At 44.4% G+C, this 27,500-nt stretch overlaps 1 protein-coding gene across 5 annotated transcripts in view; it reads right to left on the bottom strand.

Annotated features, from left to right (window-relative positions):
* LOC118936572 (PHD finger protein 21B-like) overlaps positions 1–27,500 on the bottom strand; it is a 177,776-nt gene that overhangs the window by 75,327 nt on the left and 74,949 nt on the right. Inside the window, exon 1 of one of the 5 annotated variants that reach the window (XM_036956721.1) lies at positions 13,445–14,024. The exons of the other annotated variants lie outside the window; for them this stretch is intronic. Within the exon in view, the coding sequence (XP_036812616.1) occupies positions 13,445–13,447 (3 nt within the window). The 5' untranslated portion in view covers positions 13,448–14,024. Of the gene's footprint in view, positions 1–13,444; positions 14,025–27,500 lie in introns of those variants that run through there. 5 annotated transcript variants of the gene reach the window in all.

Here is a 27,500-nt window from a genome sequence, read left to right on the forward strand (position 1 = left end):
CAGGATGTGGATCAGGATGTGGATGTGGATCAGAATCAGGATGTGTATCAGGATGTGGATGTGCATCAGGATGTGGATGTGGATCAGGATGTGAATCAGGATGAGGATGTGGATCAGGATGTGGATGTGGATCAGGATGTGGATGTGGAACAGGATGTGGATTAGGGTGTGAATCAGGTTGTGGATGTGGATCAGGATGTGGATCAGGATGTGGATCAGGATCAGGATGTGGATGAGGATCTGGATGTGGATCAGGGTGTGGATGTGGATCAGGATGTGAATCGGGGTGTGGATGTGGATCAGGATGTGGATCAGGATGTGGAATCGGATGTGGATCAGGATGTGGATGTGGATCAGGACCTGTGGATCAGGATGTGGATGTGGATCAGGATGTGGATCAGGATGTGGATCAGGATGTGGATTTGGATCAGGGTGTGGATGTGGATGTGGATCAGAATCAGGATATGGATCAGGATGTGGATGTGTATCAGGATGTGTATCAGGATGTGGATGTGGATCAGGATGTGGATCAGGGTGTGAATCAGGATGTGGTTTTGGATCAGAATGTGGATGTGGATCAGGATCAGGATGTGGATGTGGATCAGGATGTGAATCAGGATGTGGATCAGGATGTGGATCAGGATCAGGATGTGGATGTGTATCAGGATGTGTATCAGGATGTGGATGTGGATCAGGATGTGGATCAGGATGTGAATGTGGATCAGGATGTGGATCAGTATGTGGATCATGATGTGGATGTGGATCAGGATGTGGATCATGATGTGGATGTGGATCAGGATGTGGATCAGGATTTGGATGTGTTCATCAGCATGTTGTTGTTTCGTCTTCATTTCTAGTTCCACGTTGTTTACTCTGCTTGGTTGACTTGTTCATTACTGACACACACACACACACACACACACACACACACACACACTGAATCTGTGAGCCTTAATAATCTAGGCCTGCAAAGAGAGAAGCCTTGTCCCATTCGTCCTTTACTCTCCTATAAGAGAATCGTCCCTTTTCTCCTGCAGGATTATAATGTTGATGTTCCAGTGTTGTAGTGATTAACGGTGGCAGTATAGATGAATGAACTGGGGGCTATTCATCGTTATGTGCTGCTGTTTTACTGCAGAGTCCAAGAACCTCTATAGACAAGACAACACAGTGATTGAAAACATTCAACACACACTAAGACAAATACACACGTACAAATGCTCACGTGAAGGCAGTGGAGGCTCCTCGGGGGAGGAAAGGGGAGGAGGACCATATTAATCCGTGAATTTCATACAAATATAAAATAGTGAAACAATCAAAAAGTTTTCAATTTTTTAGATAAAACTAAATATAGTAAAGCTACCAAATAATTTATTAAAACACACTATTTCGTTATGAATGCCTACAGTAGCCTCAACAGCACTCTGTAGGGTAGCACCATGGTGTAGCCTGGAGGACAGCTAGCTTCCGTCCTCCTCTGGGTACATTGGCTTTAATACAAAACCTAGGAGGCTCATGGTTCCATAGACTTACACAGTAATTATTACAACTTCCGGAGGATGTCCTCCAGCCTATCAGAGCTCTTGCCACATGAACTGACATGTTGTCCACCCAATCAAAGGATCAGAATGTGAATCTAGTACTGAAAGCAGAAGCTGGACGATGGAAGTGTAAAACAGAACAGAAAGCCAAAGTCTGTCCAATATAGTGCTCTAAAAGCCTCATATAACACACACACTACACTACAGAGAGAGAGAGACAGACAGAGAGAGGTAGAGAGAGGTAGAGAGAGGTAGAGAGAGGTAGAGAGAGGTAGAGAGAGGTAGAGAGAGAGAGAGAGAGAGAGAGAGAGAGAGAGAGAGAGAGAGAGGGGGGTAGAGAGAGAGGTAGAGAGAGCGGGGGGTAGAGAGAGGGAGGGGTAGAGAGAGAGAGGTAGAGAGAGACAGAGAGAGAGATGGGGATCCTCTACACTGTGGTAGTAGTACTAGAGGTGGACCTGCTGTCCTCTACACTGTGGCAGTAGTACTACTGTCCTCTACACTGTGGTAGTAGTACTAGAGGTGGACCTGCTGTCCTCTACACTGTGGCAGTAGTACTACTGTCCTCTACACTGTGGTAGTAGTACTAGAGGTGGACCTGCTGTCCTCTACACTGTGGTAGTAGTACTACTGTCCTCTACACTGTGGTAGTAGTACTACTGTCCTCTACACTGTGGTAGTAGTACTACTGTCCTCTACACTGTGGTAGTAGTACTAGAGGTGGACCTGCTGTCCTCTACACTGTAGTAGTAGTACTACTGTCCTCTACACTGTGGTAGTAGTACTACTGTCCTCTACACTGTGGTAGTAGTACTAGAGGTGGACCTGCTGTCCTCTACACTGTGGTAGTAGTACTACTGTCCTCTACACTGTGGTAGTAGTACTAGAGGTGGACCTGCTGTCCTCTACACTGTGGTAGTAGTACTACTGTCCTCTACACTGTGGTAGTAGTACTAGAGGTGGACCTGCTGTCCTCTACACTGTGGTAGTAGTACTACTGTCCTCTACACTGTGGTAGTAGTACTAGAGGTGGACCTGCTGTCCTCTACACTGTGGTAGTAGTACTACTGTCCTCTACACTGTGGTAGTAGTACTAGAGGTGGACCTGCTGTCCTCTACACTGTGGTAGTAGTACTACTGTCCTCTACACTGTGGTAGTAGTACTAGAGGTGGACCTGCTGTCCTCTACACTGTGGTAGTAGTACTATCGATGACTGTTCCTCAACCTGCTGATTCACACAGCAGAAACAGACTTAGTTTGATTTGTCTCACAGACCTGTGAAGGGTCTTACACACCATAATGTGTGTACTTGTCATACTGTGTGTGTGCGTGTCATACTGTGTCTGTGTGTGTACGTGTCTACCATAACCAATCAGCAGTCAGGCTGCAGGCGTTCAGGTGTTGTTATGGCGATGACTGAGGGGAACTGGCTTCTCTCTGACAAAGCCTTGTGATTGGAGGAGAACAGAGGAAGTAGTGTCCCTGAAAGAATGTTCACAGACTCTTCCCTAGATGTGTGTGTGTGTGTGTGTGTGTGTGTGTGTGTGTGTGTGTGTGTGTGTGTGTGTGTGTGTGTGTGTGTGTGTGTGTGTGTGTGTGTGTGTGTGTGTGTCTTCCTCTATATCTTGTTTCGTCTTCCTGTGAATTAGACATCATTCTCTTACATCAACCTCTGCTAGCCACACACCTTTCATCCTCACACACACACACACACACACACACACACACACACACACACACACACACGTGACAGGCTTCTCTCAGGTCAGCCACACCTTCCTCCAGACACTCTCTCTTCTCTCTCTCTGTGGTAGATCCTACTGAGTCCTGTTCTCTACCTCCAGCTGTAGGAGGTGGTAGATCCTACTGAGTCCTGTTCTCTACCTCCAGCTGTAGTAGATCCTACTGAGTCCTGTTCTCTACCTCCAGCTGTAGGAGGTGGTAGATCCTACTGAGTCCTGTTCTCTACCTCCAGCTGTAGGAGGTGGTAGATCCTACTGAGTCCTGTTCTCTACCTCCAGCTGTAGGAGGTGGTAGATCCTACTGCTGCCCTGTGTTGGACAGAAAGTCAGCCACACCTTCCTCCAGACACTCTCTCTTCTCTCTCTCTGTGGTAGATCCTACTGAGTCCTGTACTCTACCTCCAGCTGTAGGAGGTGGTACATAGTCCTGTTCTCTACCTGCAGCTTTAGGAGGTGGTACTGAGTCCTGTTCTCTACCTCCAGCTGTAGGAGGTGGTAGATCCTACTGAGTCCTGTTCTCTACCTCCAGCTGTAGTAGATCCTACTGAGTCCTGTTCTCTACCTCCAGCTGTAGGAGGTGGTAGATCCTACTGAGTCCTGTTCTCTACCTCCAGCTGTAGGAGGTGGTAGATCCTACTGAGTCCTGTTCTCTACCTCCAGCTGTAGGAGGTGGTAGATCCTACTGCTGCCCTGTGTTGGACAGAAAGTCAGCCACACCTTCCTCCAGACACTCTCTCTTCTCTCTCTCTGTGGTAGATCCTACTGAGTCCTGTACTCTACCTCCAGCTGTAGGAGGTGGTACATAGTCCTGTTCTCTACCTGCAGCTTTAGGAGGTGGTACTGAGTCCTGTTCTCTACCTCCAGCTGTGGGAGGTGGTAGATCCTACTGAGTCCTGTTCTCTACCTCCAGCTGTAGGAGGTGGTACATAGTCCTGTGTTGGACAGAAGGTCTGCCACAGCAGATGTGGGCCTTCATGTCCACTGTTTTAATAGACACGCAGGTGTGCTCCCCTCAGGACCCTAACCCAGTTGGGGTCACCCAACCCATTACCACAGGGGGGGTGGCTCTGGGCTCTCTATGCTGTATGTGTTTTGGCTGAGGCTCCATATTGAAGCACCAGGAACCCTGCTCTCCCTGCTTCTCTCCCCCCCCCCCAGGCTGGGTGCTTCTCTCTGTGCATAGCTCCAGGGGTGGCAGGGTCTCTCTGGGCGTAGGGCCAGGACTCTCTCTCTCTGTTTGCCCTGATAATAAGCATCAGGCCATGGTGGCACTGCCAGGATAACTTCAGGAGGAAATCCATTCAACACACAGGCACACTGGAACACAATACTGGAACACAATACTGGAACACAATACCAGAACAAAAATTGGAACACAACACTGGAACACAACACTGGAACACAATACTGGAACACAATACCAGAACAAAAATTGGAACACAACACTGGAACACAACACTGGAACACAACACTGGAACACTACACTGGAACACTACACTGGAACACTACACTGGAACACTACACTGGAACACTACAATGGAACACAATACTGGAACACTACACTAGAACACTACACTGGAACACGTGTTGAACACTACACTGGAACACAATACTGGAACACTACACTGGAACACTACATTGGAACACAATACTAGAACACAATACTAGAACACAATACTGGAACACTACACTGGAACAAGTGTTGAACACTACACTGGAACACAATACTGGAACACTACACTGGAACACTACACTGGAACACTATACTGGAACACGTGTGGAACACTACACTGGAACACTGCACTGGGACACTACACTGGAACACAATACTGGAACACTACACTGGAACACTACACTGGAACACAATACTGGAGCACGTGTGGAACACTACACTGGCACACTACACTGGAACACTACAGTGGAAGACAATACTGGAACACTACACTGAAACAATACACTGGAACACTACACTGGAACACTACACTGGAACACTACACTGGAACACTACACTGGAACACTACACTGGAACACTCCACTGGAACACTATACTGGAACACTATACTGGAACACTCCACTGGAACACTATACTGGAACACTACACTGGAACACTACACTGGAACACTACACTGGAACACTTCACTGGAACACAATACTGGAACACAATACTGGAACACTACACTGGAACACTATACTGGAACACTACACTGGAACATTATACTGGAACACTATACTGGAACACTACACTGGAACACTATACTGGATTACTATACTGGAACACTTCACTGGAACACTACACTGGAACACTACACTGGAACACTATACTGGAACACTTCACTGGAACACTACACTGGAACACTACACTGGAACACTACACTGGAACACTATACTGGAACACTTCACTGGAACACTACACTGGAACACTACACTGGACAACATGTGGAACACTACACTGGAACACTTCACTGGAACACTACACTGGAACACTTCACTGGAACACTATACTGGAACACTTCACTGGAACACTATACTGGAACACTTCACTGGAACACTATACTGGAACACTTCTCTGGAACACTACACTGGAACACCATACTGGAACACTACACTGGAACACTATACTGGAACACTTCACTGGAACACTACACTGGAACTCTACACTGGAACACTATACTGGAACACTTCACTGGAACACTACACTGGAACACTACACTGGAACACGTGTGGAACACTACACTGGAACACTATACTGGAACACTTCACTGGATCACTATACTGGAAAACTTCACTGGAAAACTACACTGGAACACTATACTGGAACACTATACTGGAACAATCCACTGGAACACTATACTGGAACACAATACTGGAACACTACACTGGAACACTATACTGGAACAATTCACTGGAACACAATACTGGAACACTACACTGGAACAATACACTGGAACACTATACTGGAACACTACACTGGAACACTATACTGGAACACTACACTGGAACACTACACTGGAACACTACACTGGAACACTATACTGGAACACTTCACTGGAACACTACACTGGAAAACTATACTGGATTACTATACTGGAACACTATACTGGAACACTTCACTGGAACACTATACTGGAACACTACACTGGAACACTATACTGGAACACTACACTGGAACACAACATGAACACACTGGACTCTACCCACACAAGTGGTTAAGTTCCTCGGCATACACATCACAGACAAACTGAATTGGTCCACCCACACAGACAGCATCGTGAAGAAGGCGCAGCAGCGCCTCTTCAACCTCAGGAGGCTGAAGAAATTTGGCTTGTCACCAAAAGCACTCACAAACTTCTATAGATGCACAATCGAGAGCATCCTGTCGGGCTGTATCACCGCCTGGTACGGCAACTGCTCCGCCCACAACCGTAAGGCTCTCCAGAGGGTAGTGAGGTCTGCACAACGCATCACCGGGGGCAAACTACCTGCCCTCCAGGACACCTACACCACCTGATGTCACAGGAAGGCCATAAAGATCATCAAGGACAACAACCACCCGAGCCACTGCCTGTTCACCCCGCTATCATCCAGAAGGCGAGGTCAGTCCAGATGCATCAAAGCTGGGACCGAGAGATTGAAAATCAGCTCCTATCTCAAGGCCATCAGACTGTTAAACAGCCACCACTAACATTGAGTGGCTGATGCCAACACACTGACTCAATCTCTAGCCATTTTAATAACTAAAAATTGGATGTAATAAATGTATCACTAGTCACTGTAAACAATGTCACTTGATATAATGTTTACATACCCTACATTACTCATCTCATATGTATACGTATATACTGTACTCTATATCATCTACTGCATCTTTATGTAATACATGTATCACTAGCCACTTTAACTATGCCACTTTGTTTACATACTCATCTCATATGTATATACTGTACTCTATACCATCTACTGCATCTTCCCTATGCCGCACGGCCATCGCTCATCCATATATTTATATGTACATATTCTTATTCATTCCTTTGCTCTTGGGTTTATAAGGTAGTTGTTGTGAATTTGTTATATTACCTGTCAGATACTACCTGTCAGATACTACCTGTCAGATACTACCTGTCAGATACTACCTGTCAGATACTACCTGTCAGATACTACCTGTCAGATACTACCTGTCAGATACTACCTGTCAGATACTACCTGTCAGATACTACCTGTCAGATACTACCTGTCAGATACTACCTGTCAGATACTACCTGTCAGATACTACCTGTCAGATACTACCTGTCAGATACTACCTGTCAGATACTACCTGTCAGATACTACTGCAAGGTCAGAACTAGAAGCAGAAGCATTTCACTAAACTCACATCTGCTAACCATGTGGTGTATGTGACCAATAACATCTGTTATCCATGTGGTGTATGTGACCAATAACATCTGCTAACCATGTGGTGTATGTGACCAATAACATCTGTTATCCATGTGGTGTATGTGACCAATAACATCTGCTAACCATGTGGTGTATGTGACCAATAACATCTGCTAACCATGTGGTGTATGTGACCAATAACATCTGCTAACCATGTGGTGTATGTGACCAATAACATCTGCTAACCATGTGGTGTATGTGACCAATAACATCTGCTATCCATGTGGTGTATGTGACCAATAACATCTGCTAACCAGGTGACCAATAACATCTGCTAACCATGTGGTGTATGTGACCAATAACATCTGTTAACCAGGTGACCAATAACATCTGCTATCCATGTGGTGTATGTGACCAATAACATCTGCTAACCATGTGGTGTATGTGACCAATAACATCTGTTAACCATGTGATGTATGTGACCATTAACATCTGCTAACCATGTGGTGTATGTGACCAATAACATCTGCTAACCATGTGGTGTATGTGACCAATAACATCTGCTAACCATGTGGTGTATGTGACCAATAACATCTGTTAACCATGTGATGTATGTGACCATTAACATCTGCTAACCATGTGGTGTATGTGACCAATAACATCTGCTAACCATGTGGTGTATGTGACCAATAACATCTGCTAACCATGTGGTGTATGTGACCAATAACATCTGCTAACCATGTGGTGTATGTGACCAATAACATCTGCTAACCATGTGGTGTATGTGACCAATAACATCTGCTAACCAGGTGACCAATAACATCTGCTAACCATGTGACCAATAACATCTGCTAACCAGGTGACCAATAACATCTGCTAACCAGGTGACCAATAACATCTGCTAACCATGTGTGTATGTGACCAATAACATCTGCTAACCAGGTGACCAATAACATCTGCTAACCATGTGACCAATAACATCTGCTAACCATGTGACCAATAACATCTGCTAACCATGTGTATGTGACCAATAACATCTGCTAACCGTGTGACCAATAACATCTGCTAACCATGTGACCAATAACATCTGCTAACCATGTGACCAATAACATCTGCTAACCATGTGGTGTATGTGACCAATAACATCTGCTAACCATGTGATGTATGTGACCAATAACATCTGCTAACCATGTGTATGTGACCAATAACATCTGCTAACCATGTGACCAATAACATCTGCTAACCATGTGGTGTATGTGACCAATAACATCTGTTAACCATGTGATGTATGTGACCAATAACATCTGCTAACCATGTGGTGTATGTGACCAATAACATCTGCTAACCATGTGGTGTATGTGACCAATAACATCTGCTAACCATGTGGTGTATGTGACCAATAACATCTGTTAACCATGTGATGTATGTGACCATTAACATCTGCTAACCATGTGGTGTATGTGACCAATAACATCTGCTAACCATGTGGTGTATGTGACCAATAACATCTGCTAACCATGTGGTGTATGTGACCAATAACATCTGCTAACCATGTGGTGTATGTGACCAATAACATCTGCTAACCATGTGGTGTATGTGACCAATAACATCTGCTAACCAGGTGACCAATAACATCTGCTAACCAGGTGACCAATAACATCTGCTAACCATGTGTGTATGTGACCAATAACATCTGCTAACCAGGTGACCAATAACATCTGCTAACCATGTGACCAATAACATCTGCTAACCAGGTGACCAATAACATCTGCTAACCAGGTGACCAATAACATCTGCTAACCATGTGTGTATGTGACCAATAACATCTGCTAACCAGGTGACCAATAACATCTGCTAACCATGTGACCAATAACATCTGCTAACCATGTGACCAATAACATCTGCTAACCATGTGTATGTGACCAATAACATCTGCTAACCGTGTGACCAATAACATCTGCTAACCATGTGACCAATAACATCTGCTAACCATGTGACCAATAACATCTGCTAACCATGTGGTGTATGTGACCAATAACATCTGCTAACCATGTGATGTATGTGACCAATAACATCTGCTAACCATGTGTATGTGACCAATAACATCTGCTAACCATGTGACCAATAACATCTGCTAACCATGTGACCAATAACATCTGCTAACCAGGTGACCAATAACATCTGCTAACCATGTGACCAATAACATCTGCTAACCAGGTGACCAATAACATCTGCTAACCATGTGACCAATAACATCTGCTAACCATGTGACCAATAACATCTGCTAACCACGTGACCAATAACATCTGCTAACCATGTCACCAATAACATCTGCTAACCAGGTGACCAATAACATCTGCTAACCAGGTGACCAATAACATCTGATAAACATGTGATTTGTACGGTCCTGTGTGGTGTATGTGACCAATAACATGTGATTTGTACGGTCCTGTGTGGTGTATGTGACCAATAACATGTGATTTGTACGGTCCTGTGTGGTGTATGTGACCAATAACATGTGATTTGTACGGTCCTGTGTGGTGTTTGTGACCAATAACATGTGATTTGTACGGTCCGGTGTGGTGTATGTGACCAATAACATGTGATTTGTACGGTCCGGTGTGGTGTATGTGACCAATAACATGTGATTTGTACGGTCCGGTGTGGTGTATGTGACCAATAACATGTGATTTGTCCTGTCCTGTGTGGTGTATGTGACCAATAACATGTGATTTGTACGGTCCTGTGTGGTGTTTGTGACCAATAACATGTGATTTGTCCTGTCCTGTGTGGTGTATGTGACCAATAACATGTGATTTGTCCGGTCCTGTGTGGTGTTTTCCATCTATTTTCCAGCCAAGACACAGAATGACTGTTGTTTCGATTCCATCTGTCATCAAGATGTGTATCAGTCTGAATGTTTAATCAACTCTCTATCTGAGATAATTGCCTTTTCAGCTGTGGCAGAACCAAGTGTCAGAGATAATATGAACTAGTTAAAAAGAAGATGGGCGAGGGTGAAAGGTTGAAGAAAACGGCCCCTTCGCCTCGCCTCGCATCTTCAAACCTTTCAGCTTCTTGTTTGAAAAAATACATATTTTCACAGGCTGTGCTACCCAGAATAAATGTTTATTTGGTTTAGGAGGAGAAGAATAGAGAATAGACAGGAGGAGGAGAGGAACAGAGAATAGACAGGAGGAGGAAAGGAATAGAGAATAGACAGGAGGAGGAGAGGAATAGAGAATAGACAGGAGGAGAGGAATAGAGAATAGACAGGAGGAGGAGAGGAATAGAGAATAGACAGGAGGAGGAGAGGAACAGAGAATAGACAGGAGGAGAGGAATAGAGAATAGACAGGAGGAGAGGAATAGAGAATAGACAGGAGGAGGAGAGGAATAGAGAATAGACAGGAGGAGGAAAGGAATAGAGAATAGACAGGAGGAGGAGAGGAATAGAGAATAGACAGGAGGAGAGGAATAGAGAATAGACAGGAGGAGGAGAGGAATAGAGAATAGACAGGAGGAGGAGAGGAATAGAGAATAGACAGGAGGAGGAGAGGAATAGAGAATAGACAGGAAGAGGAGAAGAATAGAGAATAGACAGGAGGAGAGGAATAGAGAATAGACAGGAGTAGAGGAATAGAGAATAGACAGGAGGAGGAGAAGAATAGAGAATAGACAGGAGGAGGAGAGGAATAGAGAATAGACAGGAGGAGAGGAATAGAGAATAGACAGGAGGAGAGGAATAGAGAATAGACAGGAGGAGGAGAGGAATAGAGAATAGACAGGAGGAGAGGAATAGAGAATAGACAGGAGGAGAGGAATAGAGAATAGACAGGAGGAGGAGAGGAATAGAGAATAGACAGGAGGAGAGGAATAGAGAATAGACAGGAGGAGAGGAATAGAGAATAGACAGGAGGAGAGGAATAGAGAATAGACAGGAGGAGAGGAATAGAGAATAGACAGAAGTCCCCATCCAGTCAGACAGTCACTAGGTACTCCCAAAAGTACCTCTCTCTACCCCCAGTCCCCATCCAGTCAGACAGTCACTAGGTACTCCCAACAGTACCTCTCTCTACCCCCAGTCAGACAGTCACTAGGTACTCCCAACAGTACCTCTCTCTACCCCCAGTCAGAGAGTCACTAGGTACTCCCAACAGTACCTCTCTCTACAGTCCCGATCCAGTCAGACAGTCACTAGGTACTCCCAACAGTACCTCTCTCTACCTCCAGTCAGACAGTCACTAGGTACTCCCAACAGTACCTCTCTCTACCTCCAGTCAGAGAGTCACTAGGTACTCCCAACAGTACCTCTCTCTACCCCCAGTCAGACAGTCACTAGGTACTCCCAACAGTACCTCTCTCTACCCCCAGTCCCCATCCAGTCAGACAGTCACTAGCTACCCCCCAACAGTACCTCTCTCTACAAAAGGTACAGGGATTGGACTGCTGAGGACTGGGGTAAAGTCATTTTATCTGATGAATCCCCTTTCCCATTGTTTGGGGGATCTGGAAATAAAGCTTGTCTGGAGAAGACAAGGTGAGCTCTACCATCAGTCCTGTGTCATGCCAACAGTAAAGCATCCTGAGACCATTCATGTGTGGGGTTGCTTCTCAGCCAAGGGAGTGGGCTCACTCACAATTTTGCCTAAGAACACAGCCATGAATAAAGAATGGTACCAACACGTCCTCCGAGAGCAACGTCTCCCAACCATCCAGGAACAGTTTGGTGATGAACAATGCCTTTTCCAGCATGATGGAGCACCTTGCCATAAGGCAAAAGTGATGACTAAGTGGCTTGGGGAACAAAACATCGATATTTTGGGTCCATGGCCAGGAAACTCCACAGACCTCAATCCCATTGAGAACTTGTGGTCAATCCTCAAGAGACGGGTGGACAAACAAAAACCCACAAATTCTGACAAACTCCAAGCATTGATTGTGTAAGAATGGGCTGCCATCAGTCAGGATGTGGCCCAGAAGTTAATTGACAGCATGCCAGGGCGGATTGCAGAGGTCTTGAAAAATAAGGGTCAACACTGCAAATATTGACTCTTTTCATCAAATTCATGTAATTGTCAATAAAAGCCTTTGACACTTATGAAATGCTTGTAATTATACTTCAGTATTCCATAGTAACATCTGACAAAAATATCTGAAGACACTGAAGCAGCAAACTTTGTGGAAATTAATATTAGTGTCATTCTCAAAACTTTTGGCCACGACTGTACTTGGTGTCTTGGAAAGACAAATATTGCAGTTGACAGACTGTGATTGGATCACAGATTGCTACTGAACACTCACACAGTGGGAGCTTCTAAATAAATGCAGAATGATGAACTCTGGAAATACACACCAGAAAATAAATGAGAGAAAACACTTCTCTCTCCCTCTCTTTGTCTCTCTCTCTCTGTCCGTCTCTCGCTCCCTCTCCCTCACCCTCTCTCCCTCTCTAGCTCCCTCACCCTCTCTCTCCCTCTCTCTGTCTCTCTCTCCATTTCCCACTCTCTCTCCCTCTCTCTATCTATCTCTCTCCCTCTCTATCTCTCTCTATCTATCACTCTCTCTCTCTATCCCTATCTCTATCCCTCTCTCTATCCCTATCTCTATCCCTCTCTCTCTCTATCTCTCTCTATCTATCTCTCTCCCTCTCTCTATCCCTCTCTCTCTCTCTCTCTCTCTCTCACTCCCCCCCTTCTTCCTCACTCTCTCCATCACTCTCCCTCTCTCTCCCCCTCCTGCCCCCTCTCTCTCTGCCTCTCCCTCTCTCCCCCTCTCTCCCCCTGGATCTACCATCACACTGTAGGAGAGTTCACTCCTTGGCCTCCTCTTAGCCTGAGTCCCAGATGGTTCACTCCTTGGCCTCCTCTGAGTCCCAGATGGTTCACTCCTTGGCCTCCTCTGAGTCCCAGATGGTTCACTCCTTGGCCTCCTCTGAGTCCCAGGTGGTTCACTCCTTGGCCTCCTCTGAGTCCCAGGTGGTTCACTCCTTGGCCTCCTCTGAGTCCCAGATGGTTCACTCCTTGGCCTGCTCCGAGCCCCAGATGGTTCACTCCTTGGCCTCCTCTTAGCCTGAGTCCCAGATGGTTCACTCCTTGGCCTCCTCTGAGTCCCAGATGGTTCACTCCTTGGCCTCCTCTGAGTCCCAGATGGTTCACTCCTTGGCCTCCTCTGAGTCCCAGATGGTTCACTCCTTGGCCTCCTCTGAGTCCCAGATGGTTCACTCCTTGGCCTCCTCTGAGTCCCAGATGGTTCACTCCTTGGCCTCCTCTGAGTCCCAGATGGTTCACTCCTTGGCCTCCTCTGAGTCCCAGATGGTTCACTCCTTGGCCTCCTCTGAGTCCCAGATGGTCCCTATTCCCTCTAATGGTATCTGGTCAGAAGAGGTCAAACATAAAGGGAAAGATGGTCCCTATTCCCTCTAGTGGTATCTGGTCAGAAGAGGTCAAACATTAAGGGAAAGATGGTCCCTATCCCCTCTAGTGGTATCTGGTCAGAAGAGGTCAAACATTAAGGGAAAGATGGTCCCTATTCCCTCTAGTGGTATCTGGTCAGAAGAGGTCAAACATTAAGGGAAAGATGGTCCCTATCCCCTCTAGTGGTATCTGGTCAGAAGAGGTCAAACATTAAGGGAAAGATGGTCCCTATTCCCTCTAGTGGTATCTGGTCAGAAGAGGTCAAACATTAAGGGAAAGATGTTCCCTATTCCCTCTAGTGGTATCTGGTCAGAAGAGGTCAAACATTAAGGGATAGATGGTCCCTATCCCCTCTAGTGGTATCTGGTCAGAAGAGGTCAAACATTAAGGGAAAGATGGTCCCTATTCCCTCTAGTGGTATCTGGTCAGAAGAGGTCAAACATTAAGGGAAAGATGGTCCCTATTCCCTCTAGTGGTATCTGGTCAGAAGAGGTCAAACATTAAGGGAAAGATGGTCCCTATCCCCTCTAGTGGTATCTGGTCAGAAGAGGTCAAACATAAAGGGAAAGATGGTCCCTATTCCCTCTAGTGGTATCTGGTCAGAAGAGGTCAAACATTAAGGGAAAGATGGTCCCTATTCCCTCTAGTGGTATCTGGTCAGAAGAGGTCAAACATTAAGGGAAAGATGGTCCCTATCCCCTCTAGTGGTATCTGGTCAGAAGAGGTCAAACATTAAGGGAAAGATGGTCCCTATTCCCTCTAGTGGTATCTGGTCAGAAGAGGTCAAACATTAAGGGAAAGAGGAGTCGTAAGAACAGTCCGGTGTGGATCACGTCGCTGCCCGATAATGATGCTAGCCAAATGGCACCGATTCCCACAGTGCACTTCTTCTGACCCATACCAGTAGGGCTCTACAGTAATTCAAACAAGCACAGCACTTACACAAATGACTGATGATTGGCTGAGAGAAATTGATGATAAAAAATGTTTTGTGGGGGCTGTTTTTGTTAGACTTCCGTGTGGCTTTTTGACATTTATCGATCGTAGTTTGCTGCTGGATAAACGTGTGTTATGGCTTTACACCCCCTGCTATAATGTGGATGAAGAGTTACCTGTCTAACAGAACACAGAGGGTGTTCTAGAATGGAATCCTCTCCAACATAATCCAGGTAACAGAACACAGAGGGTGTTCTAGAATGGAAGCCTCTCCAACATATTCCAGGTAACAGAACACAGAGGGTGTTCTAGAATGGAATCCTCTCCAACATAATCCAGGTAACAGAACACAGAGGGTGTTCTAGAATGGAATCCTCTCCAACATAATCCAGGTAACAGAACACAGAGGGTGTTCTAGAATGGAAGCCTCTCCAACATATTCCAGGTAACAGAACACAGAGGGTGTTCTAGAATGGAATCCTCTCCAACATAATCCAGGTAACAGAACACAGAGGGTGTTCTAGAATGGAATCCTCTCCAACATAATCCAGGTAACAGAACACAGAGGGTGTTCTAGAATGGAATCCTCTCCAACACAATCCAGGTAACAGAACACAGAGGGTGTTCTAGAATGGAATCCTCTCCAACATAATCCAGGTAACAGAACACAGAGGGTGTTCTAGAATGGAATCCTCTCCAACATAATCCAGGTAACAGAACACAGAGGGTGTTCTCTAATGGAAGCCTCTCCAACATAATCCAGGTAACAGAACACAGAGGGTGTTCTCTAATGGAATCCTCTCCAACATAATCCAGGTAACAGAACACAGAGGGTGTTCTAGAATGGAATCCTCTCCAACATAATCCAGGTAACAGAACACAGAGGGTGTTCTAGAATGGAAGCCTCTCCAACATAATCCAGGTAACAGAACACAGAGGGTGTTCTCTAATGGAATCCTCTCCAACATAATCCAGGTAGAATCAGGCATTGAAAAATGGGAAGCTGTTTAGGCTCATTAATTTGTTTAATCTTGACTAATGAATTGCCATTGGCTTTGAGTAAAGCCAGAGTTTCTATGTATGCTGATGACTCAACATGATACACGTCAGCTACTACAGAGACTGAAATGACTGCAACACTCAACACTATACACGTCAGCTACTACAGAGACTGAAATGACTGCAACACTCAACACTATACACGTCAGCTACTACAGAGACTGAAATGACTGCAACACTCAACACTATACACGTCAGCTACCACAGAGACTGAAATGACTGCAACACTCAACACTATACACGTCAGCTACTACAGAGACTGAAATGACTGCAACACTCAACATTATACACGTCAGCTACTACAGAGACTGAAATGACTGCAACACTCAACATTATACACGTCAGCTACTACAGTGACTGAAATGACTGCAACACTCAACATTATACACGTCAGCTACTACAGAGACTGTAATGACTGCAACACTCAACATTATACACGTCAGCTACTACAGTGACTGAAATGACTGCAACACTCAACATGATACACGTCAGCTACTACAGAGACTGAAATGACTGCAACACTCAACACTATACACGTCAGCTACTACAGAGACTGAAATGACTGCAACACTCAACACTATACACGTCAGCTACTACAGAGACTGAAATGACTGCAACACTCAACACTATACACGTCAGCTACCACAGAGACTGAAATGACTGCAACACTCAACACTATACACGTCAGCTACCACAGAGACTGAAATGACTGCAACACTCAACACTATACACGTCAGCTACTACAGAGACTGAAATGACTGCAACACTCAACATTATACACGTCAGCTACTACAGAGACTGAAATGACTGCAACACTCAACATTATACACGTCAGCTACTACAGTGACTGAAATGACTGCAACACTCAACATTATACACGTCAGCTACTACAGAGACTGTAATGACTGCAACACTCAACATTATACACGTCAGCTACTACAGTGACTGAAATGACTGCAACACTCAACATTATACACGTCAGCTACTACAGACACTGAAATGACTGCAACACTCAACACTATACACGTCAGCTACTACAGAGTCTGTAATGACTGCAACACTCAACACTATACACGTCAGCTACTACAGTGACTGAAATGACTGCAACACTCAACACTATACACGTCAGCTACTACAGAGACTGAAATGACTGCAACACTCAACACTATACACGTCAGCTACTACAGTGACTGAAATGACTGCAACACTCAACACTATACACGTCAGCTACTACAGAGACTGAAATGACTGCAACACTCAACATTATACACGTCAGCTACTACAGAGACTGAAATGACTGCAACACTCAACATTATACACGTCAGCTACTACAGTGACTGAAATGACTGCAACACTCAACATTATACACGTCAGCTACTACAGAGACTGTAATGACTGCAACACTCAACACTATACACGTCAGCTACTACAGAGACTGAAATGACTCCAACACTCAACATTATATACGTCAGCTACTACAGAGACTGAAATGACTGCAACACTCAACATTATACACGTCAGCTACTACAGTGACTGAAATGACTGCAACACTCAACATGATACACGTCAGCTACTACAGAGACTGAAATGACTGCAACACTCAACACTATACACGTCAGCTACTACAGAGACTGAAATGACTGCAACACTCAACACTATACACGTCAGCTACTACAGAGACTGAAATGACTGCAACACTCAACACTATACACGTCAGCTACCACAGAGACTGAAATGACTGCAACACTCAACACTATACACGTCAGCTACCACAGAGACTGAAATGACTGCAACACTCAACACTATACACGTCAGCTACTACAGAGACTGAAATGACTGCAACACTCAACATTATACACGTCAGCTACTACAGAGACTGAAATGACTGCAACACTCAACATTATACACGTCAGCTACTACAGAGACTGAAATGACTGCAACACTCAACATTATACACGTCAGCTACTACAGAGACTGAAATGACTGCAACACTCAACATTATACACGTCAGCTACTACAGTGACTGAAATGACTGCAACACTCAACATTATACACGTCAGCTACTACAGAGACTGTAATGACTGCAACACTCAACATTATACACGTCAGCTACTACAGTGACTGAAATGACTGCAACACTCAACATTATACACGTCAGCTACTACAGAGACTGTAATGACTGCAACACTCAACATTATACACGTCAGCTACTACAGGGACTGAAATGACTGCAACACTCAACATTATACACGTCAGCTACTACAGTGTCTGTAATGACTGCAACACTCAACACTATACACGTCAGCTACTACAGTGACTGAAATGACTGCAACACTCAACACTATACACGTCAGCTACTACAGAGACTGAAATGACTGCAACACTCAACACTATACACGTCAGCTACTACAGTGACTGAAATGACTGCAACACTCAACACTATACACGTCAGCTACTACAGAGACTGAAATGACTGCAACACTCAACACTATACACGTCAGCTACTACAGACACTGAAATGACTGCAACACTCAACACTATACACGTCAGCTACTACAGAGACTGAAATGACTGCAACACTCAACACTATACACGTCAGCTACTACAGTGACTGAAATGACTGCAACACTCAACACTATACACGTCAGCTACTACAGTGACTGAAATGACTGCAACACTCAACACTATACACGTCAGCTACTACAGAGACTGAAATGACTGCAACACTCAACACTATACACGTCAGCTACTACAGTGACTGAAATGACTGCAACACTCAACACTATACACGTCAGCTACTACAGTGACTGAAATGACTGCAACACTCAACATTATACACGTCAGCTACTACAGAGACTGAAATGACTGCAACACTCAACACTATACACGTCAGCTACTACAGTGACTGAAATGACTGCAACACTCAACATTATACACGTCAGCTACTACAGAGACTGTAATGACTGCAACACTCAACACTATACACGTCAGCTACTACAGTGACTGAAATGACTGCAACACTCAACACTATACACGTCAGCTACTACAGAGACTGAAATGACTGCAACACTCAACATTATACACATCAGCTACTACAGAGACTGAAATGACTGCAACACTCAACACTATACACGTCAGCTACTACAGTGACTGAAATGACTGCAACACAACACTATACACATCAGCTACTACAGTGACTGAAATGACTGCAACACTCAACACTATACACGTCAGCTACTACAGAGACTGAAATGACTGCAACACTCAACATTATACACGTCAGCTACTACAGAGACTGAAATGACTGCAACACTCAACATTATACACGTCAGCTACTACAGAGACTGTAATGACTGCAACACTCAACATTATACACGTCAGCTACTACAGTGACTGAAATGACTGCAACACTCAACATTATACACGTCAGCTACTACAGAGACTGAAATGACTGCAACACTCAACATTATACACGTCAGCTACTACAGTGACTGAAATGACTGCAACACTCAACATTATACACGTCAGCTACTACAGAGACTGTAATGACTGCAACACTCAACATTATACACGTCAGCTACTACAGTGACTGAAATGACTGCAACACTCAACATTATACACGTCAGCTACTACAGACACTGAAATGACTGCAACACTCAACACTATACACGTCAGCTACTACAGAGTCTGTAATGACTGCAACACTCAACACTATACACGTCAGCTACTACAGTGACTGAAATGACTGCAACACTCAACACTATACACGTCAGCTACTACAGAGACTGAAATGACTGCAACACTCAACACTATACACGTCAGCTACTACAGTGACTGAAATGACTGCAACACTCAACACTATACACGTCAGCTACTACAGTGACTGAAATGACTGCAACACTCAACACTATACACGTCAGCTACTACAGAGACTGAAATGACTGCAACACTCAACACTATACACGTCAGCTACTACAGACACTGAAATGACTGCAACACTCAACACTATACACGTCAGCTACTACAGAGACTGAAATGACTGCAACACTCAACACTATACACGTCAGCTACTACAGTGACTGAAATGACTGCAACACTCAACACTATACACGTCAGCTACTACAGTGACTGAAATGACTGCAACACTCAACACTATACACGTCAGCTACTACAGACACTGAAATGACTGCAACACTCAACACTATACACGTCAGCTACTACAGACACTGAAATGACTGCAACACTCAACATTATACACGTCAGCTACTACAGAGACTGAAATGACTGCAACACTCAACATTATACACGTCAGCTACTACAGAGACTGAAATGACTGCAACACTCAACACTATACACGTCAGCTACTACAGTGACTGAAATGACTGCAACACTCAACACTATACACATCAGCTACTACAGAGACTGAAATGACTGCAACACTCAACACTATACACGTCAGCTACTACAGAGACTGAAATGACTGCAACACTCAACACTATACACGTCAGCTACTACAGCGACTGAAATGACTGCAACACTCAACACTATACATGTCAGCTACTACAGTGACTGTAATGACTGCAACACTCAACATTATACACGTCAGCTACTACAGTGACTGAAATGACTGCAACACTCAACACTATACACATCAGCTACTACAGTGACTGAAATGACTGCAACACTCAACACTATACACGTCAGCTACTACAGTGACTGAAATGACTGCAACACTCAACACTATACACATCAGCTACTACAGTGACTGAAATGACTGCAACACTCAACACTATACACGTCAGCTACTACAGTGACTGAAATGACTGCAACACTCAACACTATACACGTCAGCTACTACAGTGACTGAAATGACTGCAACACTCAACACTATACACATCAGCTACTACAGAGACTGAAATGACTGCAACACTCAACACTATACACGTCAGCTACTACAGTGACTGAAATGACTGCAACACTCAACACTATACACATCAGCTACTACAGAGACTGAAATGACTGCAACACTCAACACTATACACGTCAGCTACTACAGTGACTGAAATGACTGCAACACAACACTATACACATCAGCTACTACAGTGACTGAAATGACTGCAACACTCAACACTATACACGTCAGCTACTACAGTGACTGAAATGACTGCAACACTCAACACTATACACGTCAGCTACTACAGTGACTGAAATGACTGCAACACTCAACACTATACACATCAGCTACTACAGAGACTGAAATGACTGCAACACTCAACACTATACACGTCAGCTACTACAGTGACTGAAATGACTGCAACAATCAACACTATACACATCAGCTACTACAGAGACTGAAATGACTGCAACACTCAACATTATACACGTCAGCTACTACAGAGACTGAAATGACTGCAACACTCAACATTATACACGTCAGCTACTACAGAGACTGTAATGACTGCAACACTCAACATTATACACGTCAGCTACTACAGTGACTGAAATGACTGCAACACTCAACATTATACACGTCAGCTACTACAGAGACTGAAATGACTGCAACACTCAACATTATACACGTCAGCTACTACAGTGACTGAAATGACTGCAACACTCAACATTATACACGTCAGCTACTACAGAGACTGTAATGACTGCAACACTCAACATTATACACGTCAGCTACTACAGTGACTGAAATGACTGCAACACTCAACATTATACACGTCAGCTACTACAGACACTGAAATGACTGCAACACTCAACACTATACACGTCAGCTACTACAGAGTCTGTAATGACTGCAACACTCAACACTATACACGTCAGCTACTACAGTGACTGAAATGACTGCAACACTCAACACTATACACGTCAGCTACTACAGAGACTGAAATGACTGCAACACTCAACACTATACACGTCAGCTACTACAGTGACTGAAATTACTGCAACACTCAACACTATACACGTCAGCTACTACAGTGACTGAAATGACTGCAACACTCAACACTATACACGTCAGCTACTACAGAGACTGAAATGACTGCAACACTCAACACTATACACGTCAGCTACTACAGACACTGAAATGACTGCAACACTCAACACTATACACGTCAGCTACTACAGAGACTGAAATGACTGCAACACTCAACACTATACACGTCAGCTACTACAGTGACTGAAATGACTGCAACACTCAACACTATACACGTCAGCTACTACAGTGACTGAAATGACTGCAACACTCAACACTATACACGTCAGCTACTACAGACACTGAAATGACTGCAACACTCAACACTATACACGTCAGCTACTACAGACACTGAAATGACTGCAACACTCAACATTATACACGTCAGCTACTACAGAGACTGAAATGACTGCAACACTCAACATTATACACGTCAGCTACTACAGAGACTGAAATGACTGCAACACTCAACACTATACACGTCAGCTACTACAGTGACTGAAATGACTGCAACACTCAACACTATACACATCAGCTACTACAGAGACTGAAATGACTGCAACACTCAACACTATACACGTCAGCTACTACAGAGACTGAAATGACTGCAACACTCAACACTATACACGTCAGCTACTACAGCGACTGAAATGACTGCAACACTCAACACTATACATGTCAGCTACTACAGTGACTGTAATGACTGCAACACTCAACATTATACACGTCAGCTACTACAGTGACTGAAATGACTGCAACACTCAACACTATACACATCAGCTACTACAGTGACTGAAATGACTGCAACACTCAACACTATACACGTCAGCTACTACAGTGACTGAAATGACTGCAACACTCAACACTATACACATCAGCTACTACAGTGACTGAAATGACTGCAACACTCAACACTATACACGTCAGCTACTACAGTGACTGAAATGACTGCAACACTCAACACTATACACGTCAGCTACTACAGTGACTGAAATGACTGCAACACTCAACACTATACACATCAGCTACTACAGAGACTGAAATGACTGCAACACTCAACACTATACACGTCAGCTACTACAGTGACTGAAATGACTGCAACACTCAACACTATACACATCAGCTACTACAGAGACTGAAATGACTGCAACACTCAACACTATACACGTCAGCTACTACAGTGACTGAAATGACTGCAACACAACACTATACACATCAGCTACTACAGTGACTGAAATGACTGCAACACTCAACACTATACACGTCAGCTACTACAGTGACTGAAATGACTGCAACACTCAACACTATACACGTTAGCTACTACAGTGACTGAAATGACTGCAACACTCAACACTATACACATCAGCTACTACAGAGACTGAAATGACTGCAACACTCAACACTATACACGTCAGCTACTACAGTGACTGAAATGACTGCAACAATCAACACTATACACATCAGCTACTACAGTGACTGAAATGACTGCAACACTCAACACTATACACGTCAGCTACTACAGTGACTGAAATGACTGCAACACTCAACACTATACACATCAGCTACTACAGAGACTGAAATGACTGCAACACTCAACACTATACACGTCAGCTACTACAGAGACTGAAATGACTGCAACACTCAACACTATACACGTCAGCTACTACAGAGACTGAAATGACTGCAACACTCAACACTATACACGTCAGCTACTACAGAGACTGAAATGACTGCAACACTCAACAAAGAGCTGCAGTTAGTTTCAGAATGGGTGGCAAGGAATAAATTAGCCCTAAATATTTATAAAACTAAAAGCATTTTATTTGGGACAAATCATTCACTAAAGCATAAGCCTCAACTAAATATTGTAATAAATCATGTAATAAATAATGTGGAAATTGAGGAAATTGAGCAAGTTGAGGTGACTAAACAGCTTGGAGTAACTCTGGATTGTAAACTGCCATGGTCAAAACATATTGATACAACAGTAGCTAAAATGGGGAAAAGTCTGTCCATCATAAATCGCTGCTCTACCTTCTTAACAACACTATCAACAAGACAGGTCCTACAGGCCCTAGTTTCTACCTTCGTAACAACACTATCAACAAGGCAGGTCCTACAGGCCCTAGTTTCTACCTTCTTAACAGCACTATCAACAAGGCAGGTCCTACAGGCCCTAGTTTCTACCTTCTTAACAACACTATCAACAAGGCAGGTCCTACAGGCCCTAGTTTCTACCTTCTTAACAACACTATCAACAAGGCAGGTCCTAGTTTCTACCTTCTTAACAACACTATCAACAAGGCAGGTCCTACAGGCCCTAGTTTCTACCTTCTTAACAACACTATCAACAAGGCAGGTCCTACAGGTCCTAGTTTCTACCTTCGTAACAACATTATCAACAAGGCAGGTCCTACAGGCCCTAGTTTCTACCTTCTTAACAACACTATCATCAAGGCAGGTCCTACAGGCCCTAGTTTCTACCTTCTTAACAACACTATCATCAAGGCAGGTCCTACAGGCCCTAGTTTCTACCTTCTTAACAACACTATCAACAAGGCAGGTCCTACAGGCCCTAGTTTCTACCTTCTTAACAACACTATCAACAAGGCAGGTCCTACAGGCCCTAGTTTCTACCTTCTTAACAACACTATCAACAAGGCAGGTCCTACAGGCCCTAGTTTCTACCTTCTTAACAACACTATCAGCAAGGCAGGTCCTACAGGCCCTAGTTTCTACCTTCTTAACAACACTATCAACAAGGCAGGTCCTACAGGCCCTAGTTTCTACCTTCTTAACAACACTATCAACAAGGCAGGTCCTACAGGCCCTAGTTTCTACCTTCTTATCAACACTGTCAACAAGGCAGGTCCTACAGGTCCTAGTTTCTACCTTCTTAACAACACTATCAACAAGGCAGGTCCTACAGGCCCTAGTTTCTACCTTCTTAACAACACTATCAGCAAGGCAGGTCCTACAGGCCCTAGTTTCTACCTTCTTAACAACACTATCAACAAGGCAGGTCCTACAGGCCCTAGTTTCTACCTTCTTAACAACACTATCAACAAGGCAGGTCCTACAGGCCCTAGTTTCTACCTTCTTATCAACACTGTCAACAAGGCAGGTCCTACAGGTCCTAGTTTCTACCTTCTTATCAACACTGTCAACAAGGCAGGTCCTACACTCCCTAGTTTCTACCTTTCTAAACACCACTATCAACAAGGCAGGTCCTACAGGCCCTATTCTCTACCTTCTTAACAACACTATCAACATGGCAGGTCCTACAGGCCCTATTCTCTACCTTCTTAACAACACTATCAACGAGGCAGGTCCTAGTTCCTACCTTCTTAACAGCACTGTCAACAAGGCAGGTCCTACAGGCTCTAGTTTCTACCTTCTACCTGGACTACTGTTCAGTCGTGTGGTCAGGTGCCACAAAAATTACTTTTTTTGTTTGCAATTGGTTCAGAACAGAGCAGCACCTCAGAAAATTAAATTTGGCTCAGAACAGGGCAGCACGGCTGGCCCATTGAATGTACACAGAGAGCTAACATTAATAATATGCATGTCAATCTCTCCTGGCTCAAAGTGGAGGAGAGGTTGACTTCATCACTGCTTGTATTTATGAGAGGTATTGACATGTTGAATTCACCGAGCTGTCTGTCTAAACTACTGGCACACAACTCAGACACCCATACATACCCCACAAGACATGTCACCAGAGGTCTGTTTAAACTACTAACACACAGCTCAGACACCCATACGTACCCCACAGCTAGGACTGTGAAGCAACACAAACACACAATAACATACACACTATTTATTTCATTTACTTGTATTCATGTTTATTAATTTAACATTTATTTAACGAACAAAATTCTAATTTACAATGACAAAAGGCAAAAGGCCTCCTGCAGGGACGGGGGCTGAGATTTAAAAAATAAAAACTGATAACATATAAATACACACATACGTAGTACTGCAGATGTGTGGTAGTGGTGGAGTAGGGGCCTGAGGAGTAGGGGCCTGAGGAGTAGGGGCCTGAGGAGTAGGGGCCTGAGGAGTAGGGGCCTGAGGGCACACAGTGTGTTGTAGATATGTGGTGGAGTAGGGTCCTGAGGGCACACAGTGTGTTGTAGATATGTGGTGGAGTAGGGTCCTGAGGGCACACAGTGTGTTGCAGATATGTGGTAGTGGTGGAGGAGGGGGCTGAGGGCACACAGTGTGTTGTGAAATCTGTGAATGTAATGTAATGCTTTTTAAATTGTATAAACTGCCTTAATTATAATAAACCCCAGGAAGAGTAGCTGCTGTCTTGGCAGGAACTAATGGGGATCCATAATAAACACCAGGAAGAGTAGCTGCTGCCTTGACAGGAACTAATGGGGATCCATAATAAACCCCAGGAAGAGTAGCTGCTGCCTTGGCAGGAACTAATGGGGATCCATAATAAACACCAGGAAGAGTAGCTGCTGCCTTGACAGGAACTAATGGGGATCCATAATAAACCCCAGGAAGAGTAGCTGCTGCCTTGGCAGGAACCAATGGGGATCCATAATAAACCCCAGGAAGAGTAGCTGCTGCCTTGGCAGGAACTAATGGGGATCCATAATAAACCCCAGAAAGAGTGGCTGCTGCCTTGGCAGGAAGTAATGGGGATCCATAATAAACCCCAGGAAGAGTAGCTGCTGCCTTGGCAGGAACTAATGGGGATCTATAATAAACCCCAGGAAGAGTAGCTGCTGCCTTGGCAGGAACCAATGGGGATCCATAATAAACCCCAGGAAGAGTAGCTGCTGCCTTGGCAGGAACTAATGGGGATCCATAATAAACCCCAGGAAGAGTAGCTGCTGCCTTGGCAGGAACCAATGGGGATCCATAATAAACCCCAGGAAGAGTAGCTGCTGCCTTGACAGGAACTAATGGGGATCCATAATAAACCCCAGGAAGAGTAGCTGCTGCCTAGGCAGGAACTAATGGGGATCCATAATAAACACCAGGAAGAGTAGCTGCTGCCTTGGCAGGAACTAATGGGGATCCATAATAAACCCCAGGAAGAGTAGCTGCTGCCTTGGCAGGAACAAATGGGGATCCATACTAAACCACAGGAAGAGTAGCTGCTGTCTTGGCAGACACTAATGGGGATCCATAATAAGCCACAGGAAGAGTAGCTGCTGCCTTGACAGGAACTAATGGGGATCCATAATAAGCCCCAGGAAGAGTAGCTGCTGCCTTGACAGGTACTAATGGGGATCCATAATAAACCCCAGGAAGAGTAGCTGCTGCCTAGGCAGGAACTAATGGGGATCCATAATAAACCCCAGGAAGAGTAGCTGCTGCCTTGGCCGGAACTAATGGGGATGAGTTCTTTCTTAGTAAATGATATGGTGGGCCTTAAATAAATCCAACAGGACTATAAGACTATATTTCTCTCTGAAACAGTCTCTCGGCGAAAAGC

The sequence above is a fragment of the Oncorhynchus mykiss genome, chromosome 21, assembly GCF_013265735.2.
Source record: "Oncorhynchus mykiss isolate Arlee chromosome 21, USDA_OmykA_1.1, whole genome shotgun sequence".
Taxonomy (NCBI): domain Eukaryota; kingdom Metazoa; phylum Chordata; class Actinopteri; order Salmoniformes; family Salmonidae; genus Oncorhynchus; species Oncorhynchus mykiss.